Raw genomic sequence first — 25,100 nt, forward strand, 5'->3', positions numbered from 1 at the left:
AACTTCCGCCCCGAACGATTGTTTCCCAGAGGTTTCAGAATTGAGGGCTGGTTTCGGGTCCAGAAAACCCCGCCCCCGGCGGCGACACGATGGGTCCCACCTCCGACAGAGGTGGCGTCGCGTCCGGCTCTCTCCCGAGGCTCTACTGCGCCCTCTTCAGAAGCCGGGTCTGGAAGACTGGAATGCTCAAGCGGCCTGCCCCAGCCAGGGACCTTGATCCTTGGCCCAGAGAAGCCCGGCCCGAGCCTTACTGTGCCGGTCTGCGTGCCCGCCGAGGGCAAGTCCGCACAGAGAGTGAGGGGAGCAGCACCCCGCCCCCAGGGCGCTGGCCCGACTGGGCGCAAAACCCAGCCCTTCCTGCTGGCACCCAGGCCGGCCCGGGCCGGCTCGTCCCAGCTGGATGTCACCTGAGCCGGGTCCCTCCAGTTTGGGAATTTGCCATGATGTCACCATGGGGAAGAGGAAAGCCTGCACCGTCCCCTTTCCTGCTCTCTTCTCTCACACCACCCCTTCAGCAGGGCATTAACCCCAAACCCACTGCCCTCCTCGAGCCCTGCCCCTTAAGCTCTGTTCTTCCCTTTCCGCTACCACGGTCCTCTCCTTCTAGACAAGCTCTCCTACGGGCTTCTTCATCCTGGCACTACCCTATCCTACAGATGCCACCTCTTTCTTTACATTGCCCCTTCCTCTAGGGTGCCAGCTCTCACTTCGGCCCCCTCCTGGGCACTGCTCCCTTACCCGGGAGCCCCCTGCGACCTCCCGCGCGCCCCTTCACCCCGGCGCTGCCTCCTCCTGCACACTGCCTGTTTCCTGGGCACTGGCCTCTCCTGACACTCTCCCTGACGCTGCTCATACACTAGTGCTCACCCCCTCTGCTCTGTCCTCCGGACCCTCATACAGAACACAAAGCCCCAGCAGGCCGTGTTCCCCCATGGCTGCTAGACGTCAGCACCTACTCCGGTTTCTCTTTGGGCCCTGCCAGGGAGAAGCGACCTCTGTCCCCACCACGCCCGCCTCCCAGGCACCTAGACCTCCCTTCCCTCTGGCCTCACCCATTCCCGTTCCCTCCCCATCTCCACCCCAACCCCCCGCACTAGCCGAAGGCCAGGTGGCTCAAAGTGCACCTCCCTGGGGGTGCTCCTGGGGGACCCGCAAAGAAGGGAAGGAGAAAGGAAGGGGATGAGAGAGACCGAGGGTCCTAATTCCAAGCAACCTCCGTTTCTGGGCCTAGCGACCCCCTCCGAGTTCTCCCCTAGCTTTGTTTTTCACCCCCCAGCAGAGCACAGGGACCTTTCCTGGCCAGTCAGCCGTTGGCCCCTCCGGTGAAGCAAGAGAGGGGACCGCCGCTGAGGGATTGGGCCCGAATCTGATTTAGACGGCTCGGCAGCCCCCGCCCCAGGCCCTACCGAGCCCCGGCCTGTCCAGCCCCTCCCGACCCGGCGCGCAGAGCCGCAGCCGCGGTCCGGCCCCTCCACGTGCCAGCGGACCCGCCCCCGCCCTGGCCCGGGACGCCCCTCTCAGCCACCGGCCTCCACCAAGTGGGGTCGCGGGCTCGCGCGTTGCCCGCGCCCCCTGCCACCTCTCCCGAGCCCGGGAGGCGGCCTCTACGAGGACCCCGGCCGGGCAGGACCCGCTCCCTCGGAGGGGCCGGCGGGCGGAGCAGCGCGGAGGGCACCGCCCTCGGCCCGCCCGCCTAGGAGGGGCCGCGAGCGGGAGGCTCTGCCAGCGGCGCCCGCCCGGGGCCCGCCGCACTCTGCACTCGGCCGCCCGGGCTGCGGGGACGGGACGGCTGTGGGCGCGGGCTCCGCGGGCCGGGAATCGAGCCGGGCCAGAGCCTGAGCCGCGGCGGGAGGCCAGAGGGCTGTGAGCGGAGATGGCGGCGGCGGCGGCGGGGGCGGCGGCGGCGGAGGAAGGGATGGAGCCGCGGGCGCTGCAGTACGAGCAGACCCTGGTAAGTGAAGCCAGCAGAGCCCTGAGGAATGTGCTCCCGGACCCCTGCTCCCAGTTACCTGTGGAAGCGACGAGGTCCGGGGGGCCTAACCTAACCCCGTCCCGCCCTCTGACCTGGGAAAACTGACAGCCTCAAGGGCTAAAAGGTGGAAAGCTGCACTCAGGTCTCTAGCTGAGGCTGGGGGCCTGCACAGGACAAGGACTTCAGCTGCTTGTCCTAGTTGTCCTTCTCTCTACTCACCCCCAGCAACGTTTTCCTTGCTCCTCCCCACCACCACCTGGGGCAAGGGCTCAGCACCCCACTACCCCTTCCCAGCACTACCCACATCCTTGGACATTCTCTCTCTCCACTGTATCTCCACCATCCAAAGACATTCCTTCTGTCTCTACTTTGTGCATGGCACGTGCTAGAAGGATGATCAGACCCAAACCCAGCCCTGGCCCTTACTGCTGGAGTGGCTGGCAACCCAGCATGGGTAGGAATCCTTCAGTTGATTCTTTGGGGGAAAAAAGGTTACCTGCTACCCTGGGGAACAGGAGCTTTACAGGAGGATGGGTCAAGCAGGAATGGGTGTGAGAATTGGGACCTTTGTCCAGGCTGACTCTGGATGTCCAGCCCGTACCCACCCCAGGGCCGGCCCTCAACATCATTAGAAGCAGGGGTCCTGGGGATCTGAGCTGACTCACAGCCGCCACTGTAACTTCAGTGTTTGAGAAACCTTTTGCCTCTACTTGTGTCACTGGGGTGGGGGACCCAAACTCTAGGGAAGGGAGTGGGCCCTGTAGCTCGTTTTTATCAGTGTGGGCTGGAATTTGCCCAGAAGGAGGCAGGGAAGGTACTTCTCCAGGAGGAGGGGGCCTGGGCTGTGTCTGAGGCAGGGAGGTGCCCAGTTATAAGAAAAGTGACTGGATGAAACAGGATGACAGGGAGAGGTGGCAGGGTGGGGGTGGAGCAAGGGGAGAGGGGTAAGCCTTTGCACAGCCTGGGACGTGTCTGCCAGTCTGCATGGGCCAAGAATGGGGCACTGGTCAGGGTAGCCGGGCACCAGCCACGTCTCCTTCTCCTGGTCTCTATCTCATCTCTGGAACAGAGTTCTCAGGGTCAGGCTCTCTCCTGGGCACTCCCTGCTCCAGCCTCTCCTCCTGGTCCTTCCGATCCCTTTGTCTTTCTCACACACTCACCTCCCCCTCCTATGCTGTCGCCTCCTATACGCTACTCTCTCTCTTCTCCTCCTCCCTTCTTCCCCTCTAGTCTCCTTTCTCTTCTGTGCCCCTTCCCAGACTCCCCCCGCCCCTCGCCCCGACCTTTCTCCACTCTGGTTCCCTCTCCTCCCTTTCCTGCTCTCTATCACTCTCTCTCTCTCTCTCTGTGTATCTCTATCTTTCCCTCCCTCCACTCCCCCCCAAGCCCCAACAGGAGCCCTTTGTATCCAGAAGCTCTGCGGGTGGCAGCCGGAATCTACTCCTCCCCACCCCCCAAACACACGCCCAGCTTGGCAGGTCTAGCCACTGCTCGGCCACTCTCCCATCCCATCACCCCAGCATCCACAATCACAGCCAAGCCATCAGCTTCTGCTGTCCCCTAACCCACCACGGGTCTCAGGGCAGCTCCAGAGTGGGGCTGAGGTCACCAAGTACTCTCTACCCACCCAGAGAGACTTTCCACTCCCAGCTGGGCTGACAGGCTGGGGTGGGAGTGGAGAACGGGGACAAGGGGATTAGGGTGGGCGGGAGGGGTGCAGCTGAGTCGGTCACAGGCCAGAGGCCCAGCAGGAACGTGATAAGGATTGGGGCCCCGCCTGTTCCTAGGCCCAGCTCAGCTGCCCCCAGTTCCATGAGGCCCTTATTGTTACCCATGTGCCCTTGACCATCCCCTATTCTCTGACCTTCCCTCCGCCCACTTGCACACTGCTTTAGGTTTTTCCATCTTTTCCTTCTCTGGGGCTTTCCCTCCCGCTCCTCCTCTTTTGCTCCCCGCCTCCCCAGGCTTGTGAGAAGAGGACGATTATTCTGCCACCCCCAGAGCTGAGGGACACAGCTTGTACCTTGGCTGTCCCCATCACTCCAGCCAGAACAGCCCCCACAATCTGCAGTGTGCATTGTTCCCACCCAAGCCAAAGTGGGAAAATGGGTTTAAAAAGGGGTACATAATGTGGGGGCTGGGAGAAGGGGAGTTGAGGCCCCAGGAGCTCTCCCTGCCTCCCCACTCTGCCCTTGTCTAACCCCCATCTCCTCTATTACTCAGATGTATGGGCGTTATACTCAGGACCTTGGGGCCTTTGCCAAAGAGGAAGCTGCTCGGATCCGCCTGGGAGGGCCTGAACCCTGGAGGGGTCCACCTTCCCCTCGGGCTCCCCCAGAGCTCCTGGAGTATGGACAGAGCCGTTGCGCCCGATGCCGCAGTGAGACCTGGGTTGGGGCAGGGAACTTGGCTGAGCTGTGCTGAGGGGGACAGAGGCCACTTGAGCTGCCCGGGAGGGGAGGGGCGGGGGTGGACAGGGGTAGGTATGCTTTGGTGCCAGCGTCCCTTTCCTCCCTCGCCTGCTCCCAGTCTGTACCGTACACTGCCATAAGTTCCTAGTGTCCAGGGTTGGTGAAGACTGGATCTTCCTAGTCCTTCTGGGGCTCCTCATGGCCCTGGTCAGCTGGGCCATGGACTACGCCATCGCTGCCTGTCTGCAGGGTGAGGACAAGGGCTGGTGGGGCAGGGCGGGAGAGAATAAGCCTGCTTCCTCCATGCCGCACTTGTCCACTGACCACTTCCCCTGGCCTGCCTGACCGCCCTGTCTTCAGGCGTAATCACTGCCACTCCCATAGGCCACAACTTCTTGCCGCCCTGTCCAGCTGACCCTATCACCTACAGTGATCTTTGTCTCAGTGAATGCCTTCTAACCCCTCCCTACCCTTTGTTCCCCTGGCTCTATGCAGTACTCCCTGGGACAGCGGGTCACACAACTGTGTCTAGTGGCCAGGCAGGGACTGGGTGTATGCACCGGAGTGCCAATGATATGTCCTCTCTCCACAGCTCAGCAGTGGATGTCCCGGGGCTTGAACACTAACCTGTTACTCCAGTATCTGGCCTGGGTCACCTACCCCGTCGTCCTCATCACTTTCTCTGCTGGATTCACACAGATCCTGGCTCCTCAGGCTGTTGGTACAATAGGAGAGAAGGAGAGGGCAGAGATGGGCCTCTTGAAACAGGCACATCCTGTGACTCTCCTAGGATTGTTCACCCCCTGCTCCAGGGTCTGGCATCCCGGAGATGAAGACCATCTTGCGAGGAGTGGTGCTGAAGGAATACCTCACCCTCAAGACCTTCGTAGCTAAGGTCATCGGGCTGACTTGTGCCCTCGGCAGTGGGATGCCCCTTGGCAAAGAGGTCAGTGCAGGTTGGGGAATGAAGGAGTCCCTCCCAGGGGAGGACGAAGCCGGGCCAACATCAAGGTGTGCCCCAGCCCCCACTCACCACCTGCCTCTACCTCCCAGGGCCCTTTTGTGCATATCGCAAGCATGTGTGCCGCCCTTCTCAGCAAGTTCCTCTCGCTGTTTGGGGGCATCTACGAGGTAAGGGGGACGCTGGGGGAAGGTATAGGGGTGGGGTGGACTGCTGAGCCCACGCTAATGCCTACTCCCCTTCCCACTACTCTTCGCCAGAATGAATCCCGGAACACAGAGATGCTGGCCGCCGCCTGTGCCGTGGGGGTGGGCTGCTGCTTTGCGGCTCCCATTGGAGGTAGGCAGAGAGGGTCAGCCCCAGCCCGGCCCTTGAGTCAGAGGCCATGGGCCAGGCCCAGGCCTCAAGGGTCCTCTCCCTGTCCCCACCCCCCGCAGGTGTGCTGTTCAGCATCGAGGTCACCTCCACCTTCTTTGCGGTGCGCAACTACTGGCGGGGCTTCTTTGCTGCCACCTTCAGCGCCTTCATCTTCCGGGTCTTGGCTGTCTGGAACCGAGATGAAGGTGGGGCAACATGGTTCAGGAGTTGAGCCCTGAAATGGTTCAGATGAGGTGGGGCCCTCCAAGGCTACACCCACCTCCCTCTGCTGCTCTGCTTCCCTTCAGAGACCATCACGGCTCTGTTCAAAACCCGGTTCCGGCTTGACTTCCCCTTCGACCTCCAGGAGCTGCCAGCCTTTGCTGTTATTGGGTGAGGAGCTGAGGGAGCTGAGGTGTGGGAGAGGAGGAGGTGAAAGAATGAAGACCTCCTTTTACAAAGGTGCTTCTTCCCTCTCCAGTATCGCCAGTGGCTTCGGGGGAGCACTCTTTGTCTACCTGAACCGGAAGATTGTCCAGGTGATGAGGAAGCAGAAGACCATCAACCGTTTCCTCATGAAGAAGTGAGTTGATTCTTCCTTGGGTTGTATGAGGGTCATTCCCTTGGCGATGGGGAGAGGAGGCGTGGTAACAAGTGAGACACAAATAGTGGCCCAGTCAAAAATGGGCAGTCCCTGGAGGAAACTGTCCAATGGTGCTTTCCAGACTGAACATTTTGACTTTTACTTAAATTACCTGAAAATTGCCACTTTTGAATTTTTAGTCAGTGGCAGAGGGCATTTGGATCAAAGACTAAGGCTTCCTGTAGCCCTTGAGTTGGCCCAGATAGCAGTGCCCCCTGAAGAATGCTTGAGTCTTAGCTCTTCCTCCTGCTCTCGCAGTTGAGACCCCAAGGACTGGGAGCTGGGAGGCTTGAGGCGTGATTTCTCTTGGAACTGACATGCTTCAGGGAAAGGGCAACCTGCTCCCTTGGCACCTTCGGTCAGCTTCATGAGTAGCCCTAGCTTTCCCCAACAACACCTTCACTCTTAAGTCACCACAAAGAGACAGAGGCAGAAGCTTGAGGGTAAGGCACGGAGTCACAGCTTTAGAGGTGCCCACAGAGGCCTGGGGGGATGCATTCTCCTCTGCTGCTACCTACTTAGGGAGTGAGGAGCCGAAAGAAAGACATTAGATGGCCTGGATGGCCATCACCTCAGGGCCATTGTATCATGAGCGGCAAAGGAGACCTTTTCTCAGAACTGTGTGCTTTTATTTAAGAGCCAAGGCTCTGCTGTGACCTTAGCTATAAGGTATGTGAGGGCACCCAAGCCTATCACCAGCCTGAGGTTGGTATCTGACGCTGTGAAACCTGCATTTCTTAGACGCCTGCTTTTCCCGGCCCTGGTGACTCTACTCATCTCTACTCTGACCTTCCCCCCTGGCTTTGGACAGTTCATGGCCGGACAGGTAACCCCAGGCCAAAAAGGAACATGTACCTTTTCTTGAGATGTATCCCTTTGAAAGCCAATAGCCCTTGCTTGCCTATGGGCCCCTTCCATTTCCATCCTATCTGTCCCCCCAGACTGAGGCACCCTATTCACCTACAGCTCTCACAGAAAGAGACACTGGTCACCCTGTTTGACAACCGGACATGGGTCCGCCAGGGTCTGATGGAGGAACTAGAGCCACCTGGAACCTCACAGGCCTGGAACCCACCACGGGCCAACGTCTTCCTCACCCTGGTCATCTTCATTCTCATGAAGGTGGGGCTCCTTACATTTGTATAGCCAACACAGGCTTACTAGGTATGCGGCACTGCTCTAAGCACTTTCCATATATTAACCCCTTTAAGCCTCACAGCAATGCTATGAGAAAGGTACTAGTAGTACCCTTGTGTTAGAGGTGGGAAGTCGAGGCACAAAGAGGTTAAAAGTAACTGGCCCAGTCACACAGCTAGATAGCAAAGTGAGGAGCTGAACCCAAGCTAACTGGTTCCAAAGTCCTCCTTTTCCTCACCTCTGGGGGATTCTGAGATAACTGGGACATTTGTGTCTGACTGATAAGCAAGGTAGGCTTCTGGGGTGGAGCTGGGGTCTGTCTGGGGCCAGGTGGTGCCTCTACCTGTTTGAACAACCTCCTGCCTGCAGTTCTGGATGTCTGCACTGGCCACCACCATCCCAGTGCCCTGTGGGGCCTTCATGCCGGTGTTTGTCATTGGTGAGTCCTCAGCTGCCTGTTCCAGCCTGCACCCTCTGGCCACCCCTTGGCCGTCCCCTCTCTGCCTGGGAGCGGGTTTTGGTCCAGCCCCAGCCCCAACCCCCACCCCCGCAGGGTAGTCCCCTGCACTGAATGACCCACCGGCCCCTTCCCCCACCCTCTGACCCTCTCTCTTCCTAGTGTCCCTGCCCTCCCCCTCCACTACCTGTTTCTCTTCCCACCCCCCTCCCTGAAGGAGCAGCATTTGGGCGTCTGGTGGGCGAAAGCATGGCTGCTTGGTTCCCTGACGGCATTCACACAGACAGCAGCACTTACAGGATTGTTCCTGGAGGCTATGCAGTGGTGGGTGAGTACTCCAGGTGTCTATCCCACTTGGAAAACCCCTATGGCTGGGCCATAGGACCTGAGGCTCTGGCGCCCCCTGCTGGCAGAGACCAGGCTTCCCTCAGACGCACAGGCCCATTCCCCAGGATTGCACAGGGCAGCCCTGAGGGTCCTACCCAGAGTTGAGGGGTGGGGGGTGGGGGGGGGGTCATCTGGGGCCTGGGCACCCTGAGGAGACTGAAGGTGGCTGTCCCCAGGGGCGGCTGCGCTGGCAGGAGCAGTGACGCACACTGTGTCCACGGCCGTGATCGTGTTCGAGCTCACAGGCCAGATCGCCCACATCCTGCCTGTTATGATCGCCGTCATTCTGGCCAATGCCGTTGCCCAGAGCCTACAGCCCTCACTCTATGACAGCATCATCCGAATCAAGAAGCTGCCTTACCTGCCTGAGCTGGGCTGGGGCCGCCACCAGTACGGAGGGCTGGGTGGCGAGGGCGGTGCGGGTGAGGGGCAGAAGGCATCCTAGCACTCCGTCACACACACCTCCAGCAAGTGAGGCTGGGAGACCAGCCGCCCTGCTGTCTCCTGGCCAAAACCACCCTTGTCCACTCCATGGGCAACTATTGCTGACCCACCTGATCAAACGAGGGCAGAGGGTGCTCCTGAGTCCTTCACCCTTGTCCCCATAAGCTCTGGGGCCTTCCCTGTAGCCCTGGGATGGTAGTACTCCTGGCTGCCCTCCCTATACTGACCGCAAAGAGAGTGCCTCTCTCGGCCCTCAGGCAGTACCGGGTGCGAGTGGAGGACATCATGGTGCGGGACGTTCCCCACGTGGCACTCAGCTGCACCTTCCGGGACCTGCGGCTGGCACTGCACAGGACAAAGGGCCGCATGCTGGCCCTAGTAGAGTCCCCTGGTGAGCCAGGAGGGGGGGACCAGGAATGAGGGTCATCTCCCAGCGTTGCTGCTCAGGAAGGGGGAGGGGCGGGAGCTCAGGACCAGCCTCCTTGGTTCCAAAGGCAGTAAGCCAGCAAACCTGGCCAGGATTTCCCTTGGGTATGTGGCCTGTATCCAAGGCCCCCCACTTGGTACAACAGAAGGCCAGTGGGTAGGAGGGCCTCTCCCCGGCTCCTGAGTCCTCCCACCTGTTCTCTCCAGAGTCCATGATCCTCCTGGGGTCCATCGAGCGCTCACAAGTGGTGGCATTGCTGGGGGCACAGCTGAGCCCAGCCCGCCGGCGGCGGTACATGCAAGAGCGTCGAGCTGCCCAGACCTCTTCACCCTCCGATCAGGAGAGTCCCCCCAGCCCTGAGACCTCCGTCCGCTTCCAGGTGAGGGGAAAGGTGTCATGGCAGGGCCACCCAGACTTCGTAAATGCCATCGTGTAGACTTTATGAGAGGATGGCGACACAGAGGTGGTCAGGGACCACAGGCTCCCCAACCCCTTCCTGCCTATGCAGGTGAACACAGAGGACCAGGGCTTCCCTGCAGCCCGGGGTGAGACTCACAAGCCCCTGAAGCCCGCTCTCAAGAGGAGCCCCAGCAACACCGTGAATGTCAAGGAGAGTCCTACAGGTGAGCCCACCGGCTAGCAGGATGGAGCCAGAGACCGGCCCGGAGACCCACAAGGTCCCTGCCCAGATGCACCAGGGACAGCAGCAGGATGCCTGTCCCCTGCCCTGCTCACCTCTCCTGGTCCTCTCCAGCAAAGGTGGCACTGCCCTCAGGGCCTTGTGTTTGGGAACACAGGGAACGTGGAGCAGGCTGGCATCGCCCTCAGAAGCCTCTTCTGTGGCAGTCCACCCGCCGAGCCCGCCTCAGAGGTGAGTGGCTGGAGCCTCTCCGTCTGGCACTTTCTCTCCATCTCTCTCTGACACTGAGACCACCTCTCTGTTAGCCTGTAGTGCCTGCCTCCATCCTCCCTGCCCCTCTGTCCTCCTGGATGTCAGCAGTCCCTGCGGTGTGCCCTTCCTCCCAGCCCCACCACTTTCCCTCACTTCCCTCCTCCCTATAACATCAACTCCTCTTCTTTCTGGTTTGGCTCTAACAAAGTTGGAGAAGTCGGGGAAATGTGACAAGCGCAAGCTGAAGCGGGTCCGAATTTCCTTGGCGGTAAGTGCTCCCTTTCCTCCTGTGGCTCCTCCGGAGCAGGAGACAGGGAGGGCCAGGCTGTAGGTGGGGCAAGCTTTCCTGTGCTGGGAAGAGACACTCCCTTCCCCCAGCCCCCAAGCTGTCAACCTTCTTTCCTCTCTCCTAGAGCGACTCAGATCTGGAAGGCGAGATGACCCCTGAGGAGGTAAGGTGTGACTGGACTCTAGACTCTGTTTCTTCCTGGGTGTGTTCAATCATCATCTTGGCTGCTGTCCCCATGGGAGGGACTGTGGGGTAGGAAAAGAGGCAGGCTGACTTTCAGGTAGCTGAGAGCAGCTGTTGGCACCTCCCTAACCCTTCTAGTCTTGTCCCCTTAGATTCTGGAGTGGGAAGAGCAGCAACTAGATGAACCTGTCAATTTCAGTGACTGCAAAATTGACCCTGCACCCTTCCAGCTGGTGGAGCGGACCTCTTTGCACAAGGTAGGGCCAGAGGCCCAGGGCTACCTGGGCCCTCGGGAGCACAGGGTGGGGATCTAAGTCCTCCTACAAGCTTGGACTCAAGCCAGCGAGGGGAAAAAGAAACAGCAGAGAGTGGGCTCTGTGCTGACATGTTTTTCAAACACATCGCTTCAAATGATGGGAGGCCAAGAGCCTGGGCCCCTTAGCCCCTTCCTGTCTACGGTAGAGCCAGGCATCATTTTTTCTGTGCTCAGCCTTGCTCGCGGGAACTCTGCACCAAAACAGCAACAAAGACAGGGCTGGAGCTGAGTGGAAGCCAGAAGGCCTCTGACCCTGTAGGGTCAGAGTGAGGCAGGAGGCTGCCAGCGCCTGAGGAGGCTGATACACTCACAAAGGGAAAAAATGGGTGAGAAACAGGCAGGAGAAGAGAATCTAATAAACAAGTGAACAAACATCCAAGTAGGACTGGGGACACTGCAGAGAAGAGATAAACAAAGATGAGAAGTGCCTAGCAGGGGGCTTGGAATGTCAGACCCCAGAAAGTCTGACTTAATGTAGGCCAAAGGAAAACTGGCAGGGACACAGGAAGATAGCTAAGCAGAAGGGCAAAACAGCCTGCAGAAAACCAGAGTGCAGACAGGTTGGTGACGGGTGAGGCTGATGCTCATGGAGGGCAGGGGTTCTCTTTGCAGGACTGCCTCAGGCTCCCCAGGGTGAAGTGGCCAGCATCACTGGGCATCTTCCAGCCTCTCAGGGAAGGCAGGGAGCACAGGTACACCAGCAGGCTGCTCAGGCAGACACCAGGAGAGTTTAGCTAAATTGCCGACAGATTTAACGGGCAAGCCTCTGAGGCATGGGGGATGAGAAGGAACATTCCCAATGTCTGCAGCTTGGGCAGCTAGCTTAGACACCATCTTTGCCCAAAAGCCAGCCTAGCCAGCCAGCCAGACAAGGAGGGCAGGAAGAACAGGGGACAAAAACAAAAAAAAAGCAAAAGGTAATAAAGGAACTTATAAGCCTTTGGGTAAAGACCCCAGATCAAAATTGCCATGCAATTGCAAGAAAAAAAGAAGATAGGCCTGTGAATAATACATCTGGCTTTTATTTAAAGCCTTTCTTCCTAAGACCTCTAAAGCTTTTCCACATCTTACTTAATCCTCAAACATCGCACGATGATAATGAAAATGCTGACATTTTTTAGTGCCAGCTACGTGCCAGGCAGTGGGCTAAGTTCATGTTTAATTTTAATCTTCACAACCAACCTGTAAGATGGATATTGTGATATTCTAGTTTTTATGAGGACATTGAAATTCAGACAGGTTAAGCGGTTTGTTCAAGGTCACACACCTAGTAGAGAAGGAAATGGCAAGCCACTCCAGTATTCTTGCCTGGAGAATCCAAGGGACAGAGGAGCCTGGTGGGCTGCCGTCTGTGGGGTTGCACAGAGTCGGACATGACTGATGTGACTTAGCAGCAGCAGCAGCAGCACACACCTAGTAAGTAGCAGAACTAGGCCTGGAATCCAAAAGCCTGTGGATTTAACTATATTTATACATGAGGAAACTGAGGCAGTGAGGAAGTCACTTGCCCAAGTCAGTAAAGCAGTCAGGCCCAAGGCCAGATTTCCCAGCCCTACTTCCAGGATTCTTTCAGGAGGCCACACTGTCACTCTCCCTGTCAATTCACTGTTCCTAAGCCTAAGAAGTACAGGCCTTCTAGTGAGCTCCCTAGTGAGCTCCTAGTGAGCTCTGCCATCCTAAGAGCTTTCTCAAACTTGAGTTAGACCCCAGACTCCCCAGAATGGCTCAGAAGACCCTTCCCAAACCCGCCTCAGCCTGTCTTTCCAGCCTCAGATGCCATCAGGCATCCCAGCTTCAAGCCTCACACGATCACTCATCCTTTTCTGAGAACATCCGTTTCTGCCACACTCAACCCTTCCCTCATGACACCATCTTTTAAAGTCTCCTGTTGGTTGTCTAATTAAATTAAAATGAAAAGGACAAGTAGATGTTTGTTACAAACTTAAAAATCAGAGGAAGAAAAGAAGCCTTTGAGGAACCAACCAACAGAAGTGCAAAGAACTGAAAGGGATAAGAACATAAAAATGAGAATTCAAGCTGTCCTTGTAGGCCTGAGTCAGTAAGTAGTCCAGTGAAGTGCAGGAAGAGAATATTCAGAAGGGAGAGGAATACATGGGAGACTAGTTAGGAATTTGTGCAAATGGACATCTCACACCAGCGTTCATTCAGGGCCACCTGCAAAGCACCAGTGAGTAGAGGGGAGGAGCTAGAGTGCCAGCAGGAGGCCAGAGGGCTGAACCTGAATCCTACCATGTGGTAGCCAGCTTTTTAACCCTGTCACATTTCTTAGCCTCTCTGTGCTTCACTTTCCTTATCTATAAAATGGGATCATTGTACCTACATGATAGGGTTTTCTGAGGATTAAAGTTAATAACTTATATCAGTGCCCAGCACACAGTAAGTATTCAATATCCTTTCGGAATTACTACTGCTGCTTACACTGAGAAACAACCAACAGGAGACTTTAAAAGATGGTGTCATGAGGGAAGGGTTGAGTGTGGCAGAAACGGATGTTCTCAGAAAAGGATGAGTGATCGTGTGAGGCTTGAAGCTGGGATGCCTGATGGCATCTGAGGCTGGAAAGACAGGCTGAGGCGGGTTTGGGAAGGGTCTTCTGAGCCTTCTGGGGAGTCTGGGGTCTAACTCAAGTTTGGGAAAGCTCTTAGGATGGCAGAGCCAACTTGGGGGGAAAGGAAGCAGAAAGCAGAACCCATTACAATGTGGCAGCCCTATCCTGGTGAGGATGCTAAGGGAATTTGGGAGAACCACCAGGATGTTCAGAAAGTCAATCAGTAAGGCTTAGTGGGACAAGTGTTTTGCAAATTTAAAAAGCATATTGTCTGTCAGATTAGAATTGTGGAGAACTGAAAATCAAGGGGAACTATTTAATAGGATCCTTGGGAGATGAAAGGGATTATTAAACCATAAGGCAAGACTAAAGGATTACTGAAACAGGAAATCTTATAACAATGTTTCCCTCCAAAGGCAGATGATGAAATTAAAGATAACTTGTAGCACACAGGATTCAAGCTAGATAGGAGGAGGAACTTGCTAACTAACCACAGGACAGTTATGACAAGGGCATGGAAGGAGCACAGGAACGCGTATTCTAAAACTGAACTTCTAGCTCCCTTTATGATTACTGTCATGCCTCAGGTAGAGAAAGTTAGGAAAGTCCTGGAAGTCCTTTTCTAAAGAATTTAGCAACTGTATAATAAAACATTTTAAAATTGTTAAGATGATTACAATGAGTTCTGAGTAACTGGTACTCTAGAATCTGGGTTATTAGTGCCCATTTTGATTCAAATATTAAGCCCAAAGGCTTACAAGTAAACTCAGAACAGTGCGGTAAATGATAGGCCAAAAATTCCAGGAACTGCTGAGTCAGTAGAGTGTTTTTCAAGACATCTGGCCTGAGAAAATCCACTTAGAGCATGAGGGGAACTGCCTGACAATTTCTGAACCCTTGTTGATTACATTAGAAGGCCTGGGGGGAGGGCCCAAAGCAAGGAAAACATGGGGAGGATGGGTGTGACTGTTGTCCCCCTGGACTACAAACTGCATCTCAGAAGGAGCCGGGATGCTAGCTGGGCTAGCAGAAAAGGCAAAGTGTATGAGAAATGTAGAGTGCTACAGGCCAAAATTAGAGGGGTATCAAAGCTGGCCGGCCCCCCAAGGGCCCACGGGAAGCACGTCAGCCACAGAGGTGAGTTACAGGTGGAGGATTCAGGGCCAGTACCCCTAGGGGGAGTGGGGTGTGTGTGGAACTTGGGTCCACGACTAACTGGACAGCTGCATAGGATGACAGGGGCTGTGCATAGTGTGACGAGAAGTTGCCTGGGGCTGCAAGGCTACTTCTTACTGATGACCTTGAGCAAGTCACTTCAGCTCTGAGCGTCATGCTCCTTGCCTATAGAATGGATACCATACTTACTTCTCAGGCACTACCGAAATTAAATGCCCATATAGGAAAAACCTAGCCCAGTGCCCGGCCAGTCATCTGCTGTCGTATTTCAACAGTTGTTCTCTGTCCTCCTTTCTAACATGGAATAAAGAAGCCTTCCCCTGTCCCTTCCCCCATCAACGTAAGCAACAGGAACATTCCCACTGTCAAGTTTCTGAGGCTTGGTTACAGAAACGTTCTCATTATTGTTGTTTTTCCTCTGGTGGTCCTGTCCCCTTCCCCTCACCATCCATGACACCCCTTCTACTGCCCTCTGCCACCTTGTCCTGGGTCCCTCTGGCCTGTACCGTACAGCTGTCCCCTCACGTATCAAGTCCAGTGTGTTTTCTCCCTACCCCGCAGACTCATACCATCTTCTCACTGCTGGGAGTAGACCATGCGTATGTCACCAGTATTGGCAGACTCATTGGAATTGTCACCCTGAAGGAGGTGAGCTGATGGCGGCCAGCAGAGCCACTCCCACAAAGGCTCGGAGGCTTCTCTCTAGCCCACCTGGTGGAGCACTGGGGAGGCATCTGAGCAGGGAGCCCCGAGTCCACACGTCTGACCCTCTTCCCCTTCTAGCTCCGGAAGGCTATTGAGGGCTCTGTCACAGCACAGGGTGTGAAAGTCCGGCCGCCCCTCGCCAGCTTCCGTGACAGTGCCACCAGCAGCAGTGACACCGAGACCACCGAGGTGCATGCACTCTGGGGGCCTCGCTCCCGCCACGGCCTCCCCCGGGAGGGCAGCCCTTCTGACAGCGATGACAAGTGCCAGTGATCCCCTCAGGTGTGACCTGGGATGGCAGTGGGCTTGGCTGTCGGCCCAGATCCTGCAGCTTTCCTGTTCTCTCCACCATGGGAACAAAGAAGCTCCAGCCTCGCCTCCAGACCTGGGGTGCTAGCTTCTCCCAACTCATCCTACCTGAAATCTGAGCCGGTGCCCACCTGCAGCAAGTGTTCCCAGGGCAGGAAGGTCAGCACTGGCCTGGCCAGAAGGGGGTGGGTTCGCTTGACCCCTGCTCCCTCTTTGAGAGGGAAGGGGTAGAACTAAGATGGGTTTATACTGGAACCTCCAATGACCAGATGTATATAGAGATTTACAAAGATTTTTATATTAATTTAATAAAACAAATTCTTAAATAGAACAAAATAAACACCTAATGAGCCACTTATATATAGAATGCCTGTGCCCTTCAGCTCTGTTCTTACCTTGGGCCCTCTCACCTCCCAAAGTCTACAAAGCTCCAAATTGAGCAGCCACCCGCAGCCCCCAGAGCTGTAAACTCCAGAGCTCGCTGTCCGTGGAATGCCGGGTCTGCAGAGGCCGCCACTGCTTGCTCATCCAGACCCCAGCTGAGGCTCAGGCCCCAGGAAGGTAGCTTTGCCCTTTTGTTCAGCCAAGAAAGACACAACCCTCTTTCCTCCCCAAGGAGAGACGCTCCCTCATGACTGTCTTTTGTTGGCACAGTTCCGACAACTGCCTGGCATTCATGTGGCCCCCTTGTGGCCCTCTCTGGAAGAACATCCAGATCACTGCTCCGTGGCAATCAGGGCCATCCCTTCTTCCAACTCCACCCTAAAGAGAACTCCTGAGTGAATGGGGCAGCCTTTGGGCTCCGAGCCACCAGGACCCTGCCCACACGTCCTTCAAGTAGCTGGGGAAAGGCCTAGACCCCATCACAGGGGCCAGGAAGAGGGCCAAGGGTACAGGCTTTCGTCATTCCATGGCCTCCCAGAGAAGATCCGACTGAAAGAATAGACTGAGACCCCTCTTTAAGAAGAAGAAGATTTAGAGATGATGGAGAGGTGAAGCACAGCACAAGCCCAGCTGGGCGAGGGGCCCTTGGGGGGACAGCTCGATCCAGAGGCTCCAGGAGACTTGGAGCCAGCCCCCCCCGGGCGAGGGCAGTTCTGTCAAGCACTGCACATGGACTCGGAGGTGAGAAGAGAAGCAGAGGAGAGGCAGGGGTAGAGGGTGGGAGAGGTGGGGCTCCCTCCTGCTCTACAGTCCAGTCACAGCCACCGCCTTAGGGGTTCACATCACCCGAGGAGGAAATGTGTACGTGGTGTTTTTGATTTAAGAACATGAACATCATTGTCTGCCACAGCTGTAGCCATGCCCCAGGGGCCCCGGGCATCCCCCGGCAAACCCCAGGAGTGGGGGCAGGACATGCGCCCCCAGCCTGGCCCCTCCCTCCTCTGAACACTTTCATGCAAACACACAATGGAGGAGTGAGTGCTCCCAGGAGCCCTCCAGGCTTTGGAGCTCTGCTGGAAGCCTCGCCCACGCTGGGGCACGGAGGCTCTGTCCCCAGAAGCAGCCAGGGGACACATGCCACCACGCGGCATCATTTGGGTCACTGTTCCTCCGGCTCCACCTCATCCTCGTCTAAGGACACCACCCCAGAAGAAGCTACATCAGAGGCTTGCCGCTGCCGTTCCCAGCTGCTCACTGGTGGCAGGCAGAGTGGCTGGCAGTCCTTGCAGGGGGCTGGCTCCTCCTCAGCGGGAGAAAGGCAGGACTCTGTGAGGGGCGAGCTGTAGAGGGAGTCCTGGGCCTCCAGTGGGCCCAGGCTGCGGAAGGCACTTTCCCGGCTGGGGGGCAGTTTGGCGAGGAGCAGCTCATCGCCCAGCAGCTGGGAAGCCAGGCGGGCTGGGGAGCCCAGCAACCCGTCCTCCAGGCTGCACAGACTAGAGCACAGGGTCTCTGGGGACACGGTCTGCGAGCAGTCGCTCTCAGGTTCCACGGAGCCCTGGCGCACAGGCCGGGAGAATCTGTGGCCAGTGAAGAGGTCCTGGAGGTGGGGCCCCAGGGGCAGCTGCCCAGCCAGGTCTGCAGGGGGAGAGAAAGAAGACAGCCCTGCTAGCCCCATTTCAATTGGCCTGCCACATCCTCCCGGCTCCCAGCCTCACAGGAGCTGAGTAACTTGGAGCAAGTTGCTTAACCTCTCAGTGCCTTAGTTTCCTTAACGGTGAACTGGAGGTTATAACTTCATGGGATTTTTGAGAGAACAACAGACTCTAGAACTTGGTGAGAGTCAATAAATACAGGGATACTGTACATGGCACAGGTGGCTCACTGCACAAGGGGCACCTATCCAAGGCTGAACTCAGCCCACAGTCCCTGCCAAGCAGCATGCCCTAGCATGAGGCTATCCCCACCAGAAAAACGCATCCCTGTTTCTAACTTCCACAGATTCCACAGGGGCTAGTAGTGGCCTTGGATAAATGTTGGGCGTTATCATTATACCAAGGGTCAAAAGAGGCCTGGAACTCAAACAAAAGCACTTGTGGTTCAGGCATCCTAATCAGTCCCCTTAAGACCACAGCAGCAATCCCCAATCTGCTCTAACGTACTACCCACCCTGGAGAACTTGTTAATTAGCCGGAGGGGATGGGCCACCGGGTAGAGGCAATCTTCAAAGGCATAGAGGTGGGGGGATGGTGGCCTGTGAGGTTTGAGCCTAGAAGCTACAGAGAAAGTCAGCCACGTGGTTTAGAGACTGGAAGATGAAAGGAGGGCCTTTGCACAGCTGCACAGCCCCTGCAGGGTCCCCTCCGCAAGCCCGGGCCCAGGGAAAGGTCCACAGGCAGGCCTCGGCTGGAGGGATAGGGCAAGGATCCGGAGCTGGAGCCAGAGGCCCTGTGGGGTGTCCCGGCCCAGCAAGCCTTCCTGTTTTCCTGGGGCCCCAGCCCTGCAGGGAGCTGTGCTGCTGCACTGCAGCTCCTCTGAGCTGCTACAGCCAGCCAGAAGGCTGCCTTGAGAGGGCAAGGCAGGACACAGCAGACCCTCAGAGATCAGCTGCACAGAATGCATCGGTGAGGTCTCTGGGCTTTTTGTCTGTTTGTTTGTTTGAAGGTGGCTCTGCCGGTAAAGAATCTGCCTGCAAAGCGGGAGACCTGGGTTCAGTCCCTGGAATGGGAAGATCCCCTGGAGAAGGGAAAGGCTACCCATTCTAGTATTCTGGCCTGGAGAATTCCATGGACTGCATAGTCCATGGGGTCGCAAAGAGTCGGACACAACTGAGAGACTTTCACTTGAAGGATTGTGAAGCCCAACTGCACAGACAGGCAAAGAAGGCTCAGCACCTATGGAAAAAGAACCACTCCCATTTCCAACTGCTGACTGCCCACTCACCAGCAGTAGCCAGCTGTCCTGCCCTTGGAATGTCAAGGACTGTCTGGACAGTCTGTCCTTCTCCTCTCCCCTTCTGCAGGCTGAGGACATTTTGGGTCTCCCTTTCCAAAACAAAGGCTGAGCTCTGAACCACAAGGCCTGTCAGGCAGGTTCCACCTCTGCTGGCAACACTAGCATGAGATATCTCCCTCACCTGAGTCAGTTCCCCCAGCAAAGTCTTCGTCATAGGATTCATCAGTGGAGTCCTCACCGTCCACCGAAGACCATGCCCGGAGCTTGGCTTCTGCAATGGCGAATTGCTCAGCCACTCCTGACAGGAAGGACAGAGTTTGTTTAGCAGAGGTGAGCTAAGATGAGGGCTCAGCTTAGACACAGGAGAGGGAAGACACAGCAGTACAGAAAGACTCCAACCCCCACATCAGGCCCAAGGAGATGAAAATGAGCATCCCTACGATAAACCCTTTCAGTACCCACCTGCTGCAAAGCGAGCCTCCTGTTCACCCTCACTGAGGTCTGAATAGGAGGAAAAGGCTGATTCCAGGGCAGCAGGAGAGTCACTTGGCTTGCTCCAACCCTTCCACTCAATGAGGTGAGCCACTCGGCCCTGGGCCATGGCAGTGGGCTTTGTCACGTGGTCCTTCACCACCTGGGAAATACCTGGAAGAGGGTGCAGAATGAGGAAGGCTGGTAAGGACACAGACTAGGGAGCATCTGGGAAGAGAGGGGAGGGGTGATGGTAGTTAAGAGTCCATAAGTGTCTTTGGCTGGGAGGAGGAGGAGGGAGCTGGGATTCATTTGAGAAAGAGAGGAAAGAGGGAGCCCAGCCAGAGCTCGCAGTCCCCAAGGGCATGTGCAAAAGGGCAAAGGGGGTGCATACCATGCAGCGAGGATCTGGCCAGCGCAGCAATCTCCTGGATAGTTAGGGCTCTCCGGGACTTGGGCAGCATTGCGATTGTATCTCCAACATTCACCTTGGGTGACAGCATCAGAGGGTGAGTACCCCTCTGACAGCAGTGTCCCCCACAGGCCCATACTCCACCCAAGGCATCAAGCAGATATGGGAGCTTGGAAGAGATGCCAGAGCATCTCTGATGTCCCAGTAGCCACTGGGATATGTCAGAAAGTAAGAGGCCAGAATCCGCAAACTGTGTCCACCCAGGAAACAACACAGACGTGAGCAGGTCCAGGGGAGTAGAACTGCAGCTAACCCACCACATCCTGGCTTGCAGGGAGGGAGGCTGGTTGACAAGTAAATGGAGTGGGGCCTTTGAGAATAGCAAAGAGGGGAGGCCAAATGCATGGCAAGTGGGACTTCTCCAGGTCCTCTCCCCCTTGCCCATCTCAGTCTTCAGATCCTCCATTTCTCGAGCCTACAAGGGCCACAAACTCAGTATGATCAAAACCAAGCCCAACACCTTCTCCTCATATATGGCCCTGCTACCAGACTTCCTGACTTCACTCCAACCCACCATTCTCCCATTCCACCTGGCTCCAAAGTCACCATCAGCATTACCATCAGCTCTCCCCTAAGCCTGCTCACCCAGATGTGTTACTAACAGCTAACGACTCCATCTCCAAACTGCCTTCTACACTGTCATCCTTTCCGCTCCTGCTGCCACAGCCCTTTCTCAAGGGCACGCCCTCAGTGGCCCCTGCTCAGATTAGCGCAAGTGGTGGCCCCCAAAGTTCCAATCCCACACTGATTTCTCCGCCCAGAATGTTGTGTATGTAAGTGTTCCCCACCCTGCTTCCCATGACTGGTTCTTCCTCATCTTCAGGGTCTTGGCTGAAATATCACTCTCTCTGAGAGCCTTCCTGGCCACCCTAGCAGTAGTCCAGGCTCCCTCTGTAGTCTACAGCCAGTTGCCATCCTCTACCAACAGACCCTGTGTGTGTCCCTATGGTCTGTCTCCTGTGTTTCCTTACTTCTTGTTGGTTTTCAGCTCTACGAGGAACCTGGTCTCCCTTGGTCACTGCTGCACCCACCCTGTGTTTAACACAGGGTCTGGTACAGAGCAGCTCTGAAAATACATAGGCTGAATGAATTAGGCAAAGTATAAAAATAAAAAAGTAATTTTCCTGGAGTGCAACTGGTCACAACATATCCCTATTTAAAATCTTTCCTGGGTTCTTCCAATGCCCAATGAAGTGGAAGCTGCATGGTCAGGCACTGAAGGAATCCATTCTGTGAGGCCCTAGGCTGCTTCCAGGCCTGCTTGGAATCCACCAGTGATTTCCTGCCCAGTGAAAGCCCACCTTTCTGCCTTCCCTTCAGGCAAGGGAAAGCAGCTTTCCCCTGGGCTAAGAATGCCATCCTTGCCTGACAAAATGATCCCTATCATTTAAGGCCTGATTCTCAAGTGCCACCACCTTCGAATTATGTTTTCAGTCCAGTTTCTCTGTCTTCTCTTGTATGCCTGCACCCCCAGCTCAGCAATGTCCTTGCATCTTTCCTGAGGGATTTTGGGGTGGCAAAGCCTCAGTCTGATTCACCTGGGTTCCTACCTCCACCCTACACCTAGCTCAGCGCTCCTTGGCAACCCTGGGAAACATCTCCCTCAATGAATGAATGAAGTCAGAGGCACACGCCCCATCCCAGGCACTGCTGACCTCTCCTCCAACACGTTCCCACCCCTCAGAAGAGGGACTCCACCTGCCCCCTTGACCTCAGGCCCACCCCGTCCCTTCAATACCTGGCTGACAGGGCCCCCAGGGTGGTGCCGGCAGCTTCAGGCCCAGCCTGGGGGGCGGAGCACCTGGTGGGTGTTCCCTGGTTCGTTCTCCCGCCCTCCCATCACTCCCCCCAGCCATTGCCATCCTTGCCTGCGCTCGCGCAGCTGCAGCCCAGGCCCAGAGAAAAAGGTGTATGTCTCCCTGGCAACCCATCACCATGCAACAGGGTCTCCCGGGATACGGCCCGGGATGCGCTGACGTCAGGGCCCAAGGCGCAAGCAAGCCCGCCCTCTGGCACAGCGCCGAGCAGAGCAGACCGGCGCGCGGGGGCGGCCTTGTGGCCCGGCGGCCGGATAGCGCCTCCGCTTGCAGGAAAAGGGAGCCAGAAGCAAGGCTGGCTGGCGAAGCGGGGGTGGGGCACACAGATACCCTTCGCGTGGATGCAGGGGGCCCCCCTTCCCCCTACCAACACCAGGGGCCCAGCACCTCTGGCAAGTCCTGGCTGTCCACTGAGGAAGGGCGGGAGGACCGGCTCCAGCCTCGGAGAGTCCGAGCAGATCCCAAGGAAGACAGAGAGAGGCCTCGAGGAAGTTCGATCCACTCCACAGCCCACGCGGGGTCCGAGGCCACTGAGGGGTGGGGGAAAGGCTTTCAGCTGGGCTCCTGCTTCTGCCAAGATCCTCACTTTCATCCGCTGTTGCCCTCCATACCCCATCCCCCAGTCCCTAGAACCTAAGCAATCCACCTGGTGCTCTCCACAAGTCTGAAAGCCCCCATCCTCACAGCCCTGACCTTCAGGCCTCCGGGGCCATTTTGTGGCAGACACTCCCCACCATCTTCCTCAAGATATATTCTGCCATCAAAACCCTAGGTATGAAACCTAAACTTTGATAAATTCCAAACCTTCTCAGGTTTCTCAACCTACCCATTCCTCTTGGAAAACACACCACATTCTTCTACCAACATCACCCCCTCTCCCCACCACCAACTTGGACCCTTTACAAGCTTGCTATGGTTCTTTCCTCTGGCCAGCCTCAGCTTATGCGCAACTCTTTACTCTTCTTTTCTGACAAACCTGTGATTGATTTTCTTCTGACTTTTGTCCCAGTCCCCTAAGGCTTTTTCCTGATGCCCTGTCTGGCCCCAGCCTGTCCGTTCCTATCTCAGCCTGGTTCCCAATAGCTACCCAGAGTAATTTTCCTCTTGCCGCCTGAGCATCCTACTCCTCAGCTTCCCATCACCTCCCAAATCACATCTATGTCCCTGGCCTCACCTCTTCGACTTGTCTGACAAGTCCATCGTCCTCCGGGCCCTTCACGCTGCCACAGAAACATTTTGCCCAGCACAGAAATCATAGGCATGCTGGCTGTGTTGATGCGGAGAACCAAAAGCCCAGAACCGCTCCAGGCTCAGCTCCCAGTTCTATTCCTATTTTGGCTCCGGATGCTGAGCCAGTCCCCTCCCCACTTGGAACCTGTGCCTAGTCACAGAAGGAGAACACTTCTGCCTCATGGCTTTGAGGAGGTGGGAGTGCCTGGGCCCAGCTGAGCTCTCTGGAGCTCAGGAGCTGAGGCCCATCCCCTAGACAGTGCCAACAGGCAATTGTACATCACAACTGACCTTTAGCTGGAGCAGCCGTCTCTGTCCCTGAGCCTCAGCCAGCTGGTGGTCCCCAGAAACGCTACCAACCGGAAGGAAGACACAAGGTTACAGGCCAGCCCTGGCCCCCAGCTGGTACCTAATCGGGGCTCTCTAGGCCAGTCATGGGGTCAGCCAAACTCTCCTGACTACAGGAGGGAATGACTACCTGAACGCCAAGCCTTAGCAGGGCCAGAGGGATCAGAGCAGCCTGCTGCTTCTCAGCTTCAAAAGTCATGAGATTAATTTAAGACTACAAATCCTAGAATTCCTCATGGGAACCCCAGTCAAATACATGTCTCAGCTAGAGTCTCAGTCCCAAAGAACCTCAAGTAACACCCACACTAAGGCCTCTGTGCCTGATCGCCTGCCCTAAAAGCCCAGTACTCATTTCAAACCCAGCCCTACACACGGCACAAGTTACTGCCTGGCTTTAGGCCTGGGGAAATCCATGACACGGGAGTAAAGTAGGCTGGCCTACCTCAGACACTAAACTAAGGCCAGGCCCCAGTGTGCACCACGACCTATAGGAACCAAGGCCCAGGCAGTGGTCAGCAGTTGTGGAAAGGATGCCCCGGCAGCCCCCCTCTGGGCTCCTGTTTCTCTCCACAGGGCAGAGTGAGTTCTGTTTTTGTTGGGAGTGGGGTCAGGGGACTAAAACAGTTTTTTACAGATGAGAGGTGATCACGTGCTCACAGGTGCCCCCAAATGGGGCTGCAGTCCCCTTCATCAACCTGCGGCCTCTGAAGGGGGTAATAAGTTTGGTCAAAAACTCCATGGTAGGATGCTTGGCCAGCGTCTGCAGGCTACCTCCTGAAGGGGGCTGGGACACAGCTAGAAGACAGGTTCCCAACATAGGGCCACTCCCAGGACAGTGAGAGGAGGTGTAGGCAGAGGGGGAGGTGACTGTGAGTGGGCATGCAAGGTCAGTCGCCACGGGCTGGAGAGGATTGAGCAGCCCTTCTCTAGGCTGTGCGCCTCCTGCCACCCTCAGCGCTGGGGATGCAAGGGGAAAGACCACGAGTCCACCCTGCAGAGCCCAGAGGCAGTAGCAGGCCTTAGGAGCGAGCCTGAGTCGGTTAACCCCCCTCCCGGCTCGGCCCGCTCCTTCCTCTTGCCGGGCCCGCCTCCCCAGTGCAGGCTCCTCCCTCTCCCAACACCGGCCCCCTCCTCAAGGTCCCCACCCGCCCGCGGCGGCCCGCGCACCGGGTAGCCTCAGCCCGATTCCCCAACCTGGGCCCGGTCTCCGCCTCTTACCCTGACTCGCCGGGCTCCGGGAGCCGATACAGCCCATGACCGGGCACCCAGCCACGCTAGCCCGCGCTCGGGGTCCGGGCCATCGCCCTGCAGAGGGTCGGGCCGCGGCCGCCACCGGGGAGGGGAGAGCCCGTTGAGAAGGGAGGGGGGTGGGAGCCGCGCGTCCGCCAACGCTCCCGGGAGAGGGAACCGGGCTGGTGACGTAAGCGCGGGGGCGTGGCCACCGCGTCACCACCCAAGGCGGGCGGGGCGAAGCCGACGTCACAGCCACGTAGAGGCGGCCTGGGGCCGAGTCGGAAAAGATTCGTCCTGTGCTCCCAGACCCAAGGCACCGAGGCTGAGGACTGGCGGGACGGGTCACGTTCACTCATTGGGCCCGGGCTGCTACTCATACTGCATAGGGGCAGAAGACATTCTTTGTATCCTGGGCTCTCATGTCACAGATGAGACCTCAAAGCCGCAGCAACTGCTAACTTCAAAACAGCCTGAAACCCGGGTCTTCACATACAGAGGTCTTACAGCACATTGTCATAGATCAAGACCAGCAAGTGTGTCCTATTAAGTACCCCATAG

General features: G+C 56.8%; 2 protein-coding genes across 7 annotated transcripts; one reads left to right on the forward strand and one right to left on the reverse strand.

The window, feature by feature from the left end:
- CLCN2 (chloride voltage-gated channel 2) lies at nucleotides 1-16,002 on the forward strand. Of its 4 annotated transcripts, XM_027957574.3 has the most exons (24): nucleotides 1-1,951; nucleotides 4,196-4,352; nucleotides 4,502-4,633; nucleotides 4,976-5,104; nucleotides 5,196-5,329; nucleotides 5,437-5,514; nucleotides 5,605-5,683; nucleotides 5,782-5,907; nucleotides 6,010-6,094; nucleotides 6,183-6,284; nucleotides 7,086-7,170; nucleotides 7,311-7,466; nucleotides 7,851-7,920; nucleotides 8,156-8,266; nucleotides 8,502-8,715; nucleotides 9,027-9,160; nucleotides 9,403-9,575; nucleotides 9,705-9,819; nucleotides 9,994-10,067; nucleotides 10,297-10,356; nucleotides 10,502-10,540; nucleotides 10,713-10,817; nucleotides 15,183-15,269; nucleotides 15,405-16,002. In XM_027957574.3, the coding sequence occupies exons 1-24, from the start codon at nucleotides 1,874-1,876 to the stop codon at nucleotides 15,597-15,599; spliced, it is 2,718 nt and encodes a 905-aa protein (XP_027813375.1). In that variant the 5' UTR covers nucleotides 1-1,873; the 3' UTR covers nucleotides 15,600-16,002. The 4 variants fall into 4 exon arrangements, 3 of the variants coding, with proteins under 3 accessions (XP_027813375.1, XP_042089586.1, XP_060260866.1); XM_042233652.2 differs by lacking the exon at nucleotides 4,502-4,633; XR_006056473.2 differs by lacking the exons at nucleotides 15,183-15,269; nucleotides 15,405-16,002 and having other exon boundaries at nucleotides 9,951-10,067; nucleotides 10,713-10,786.
- FAM131A (family with sequence similarity 131 member A) lies at nucleotides 15,914-24,718 on the reverse strand. Of its 3 annotated transcripts, none has more exons than XM_027957607.2 (6): nucleotides 24,528-24,718; nucleotides 22,119-22,261; nucleotides 19,837-19,930; nucleotides 19,434-19,616; nucleotides 19,153-19,269; nucleotides 15,914-17,654 (listed from the first exon to the last, which is right to left on the reverse strand). In XM_027957607.2, exons 1-6 carry the CDS (start codon nucleotides 24,562-24,564, stop codon nucleotides 17,179-17,181), a joined length of 1,050 nt encoding a protein of 349 aa, XP_027813408.1. In that variant the 5' UTR covers nucleotides 24,565-24,718; the 3' UTR covers nucleotides 15,914-17,178. The 3 variants fall into 3 exon arrangements, with proteins under 3 accessions (XP_027813408.1, XP_004003136.2, XP_042089605.1); XM_004003087.4 differs by lacking the exon at nucleotides 24,528-24,718 and adding an exon at nucleotides 22,906-23,026; XM_042233671.1 differs by lacking the exon at nucleotides 22,119-22,261.
- Between the last annotated feature and the right edge of the window lie 382 nt (nucleotides 24,719-25,100).

This window comes from Ovis aries, chromosome 1 (genome assembly GCF_016772045.2).
Source record: "Ovis aries strain OAR_USU_Benz2616 breed Rambouillet chromosome 1, ARS-UI_Ramb_v3.0, whole genome shotgun sequence".
In the NCBI taxonomy this organism is placed as follows: Eukaryota; Metazoa; Chordata; class Mammalia; order Artiodactyla; family Bovidae; genus Ovis; species Ovis aries.

What these genes read in the sequence shown, in the direction of transcription:
- CLCN2 (XM_027957574.3), top strand. Translation starts at nt 1,874, where the DNA reads ATGGCGGCGGCGGCGGCGGGGGCGGCGGCGGCGGAGGAAGGGATGGAG. An exon ending in CCGCCGAGCCCGCCTCAGAG is followed by an intron (nt 10,068 to 10,296) that starts GTGAGTGGCTGG and finishes GCTCTAACAAAG; the next exon opens with TTGGAGAAGTCGGGGAAATG. An exon ending in GGGTCCGAATTTCCTTGGCG is followed by an intron (nt 10,357 to 10,501) that starts GTAAGTGCTCCC and finishes CCTCTCTCCTAG; the next exon opens with AGCGACTCAGATCTGGAAGG.
- FAM131A (XM_004003087.4), bottom strand. Translation starts at nt 22,993, where the DNA reads ATGCCTATGATTTCTGTGCTGGGCAAAATGTTTCTGTGGCAGCGTGAA. An exon ending in GGAGGCTCGCTTTGCAGCAG is followed by an intron (nt 19,270 to 19,433) that starts GTGGGTACTGAA and finishes CCTTCCTGTCAG; the next exon opens with GAGTGGCTGAGCAATTCGCC. An exon ending in TGCTGGGGGAACTGACTCAG is followed by an intron (nt 17,655 to 19,152) that starts GTGAGGGAGATA and finishes CTCCCCCTGCAG; the next exon opens with ACCTGGCTGGGCAGCTGCCC.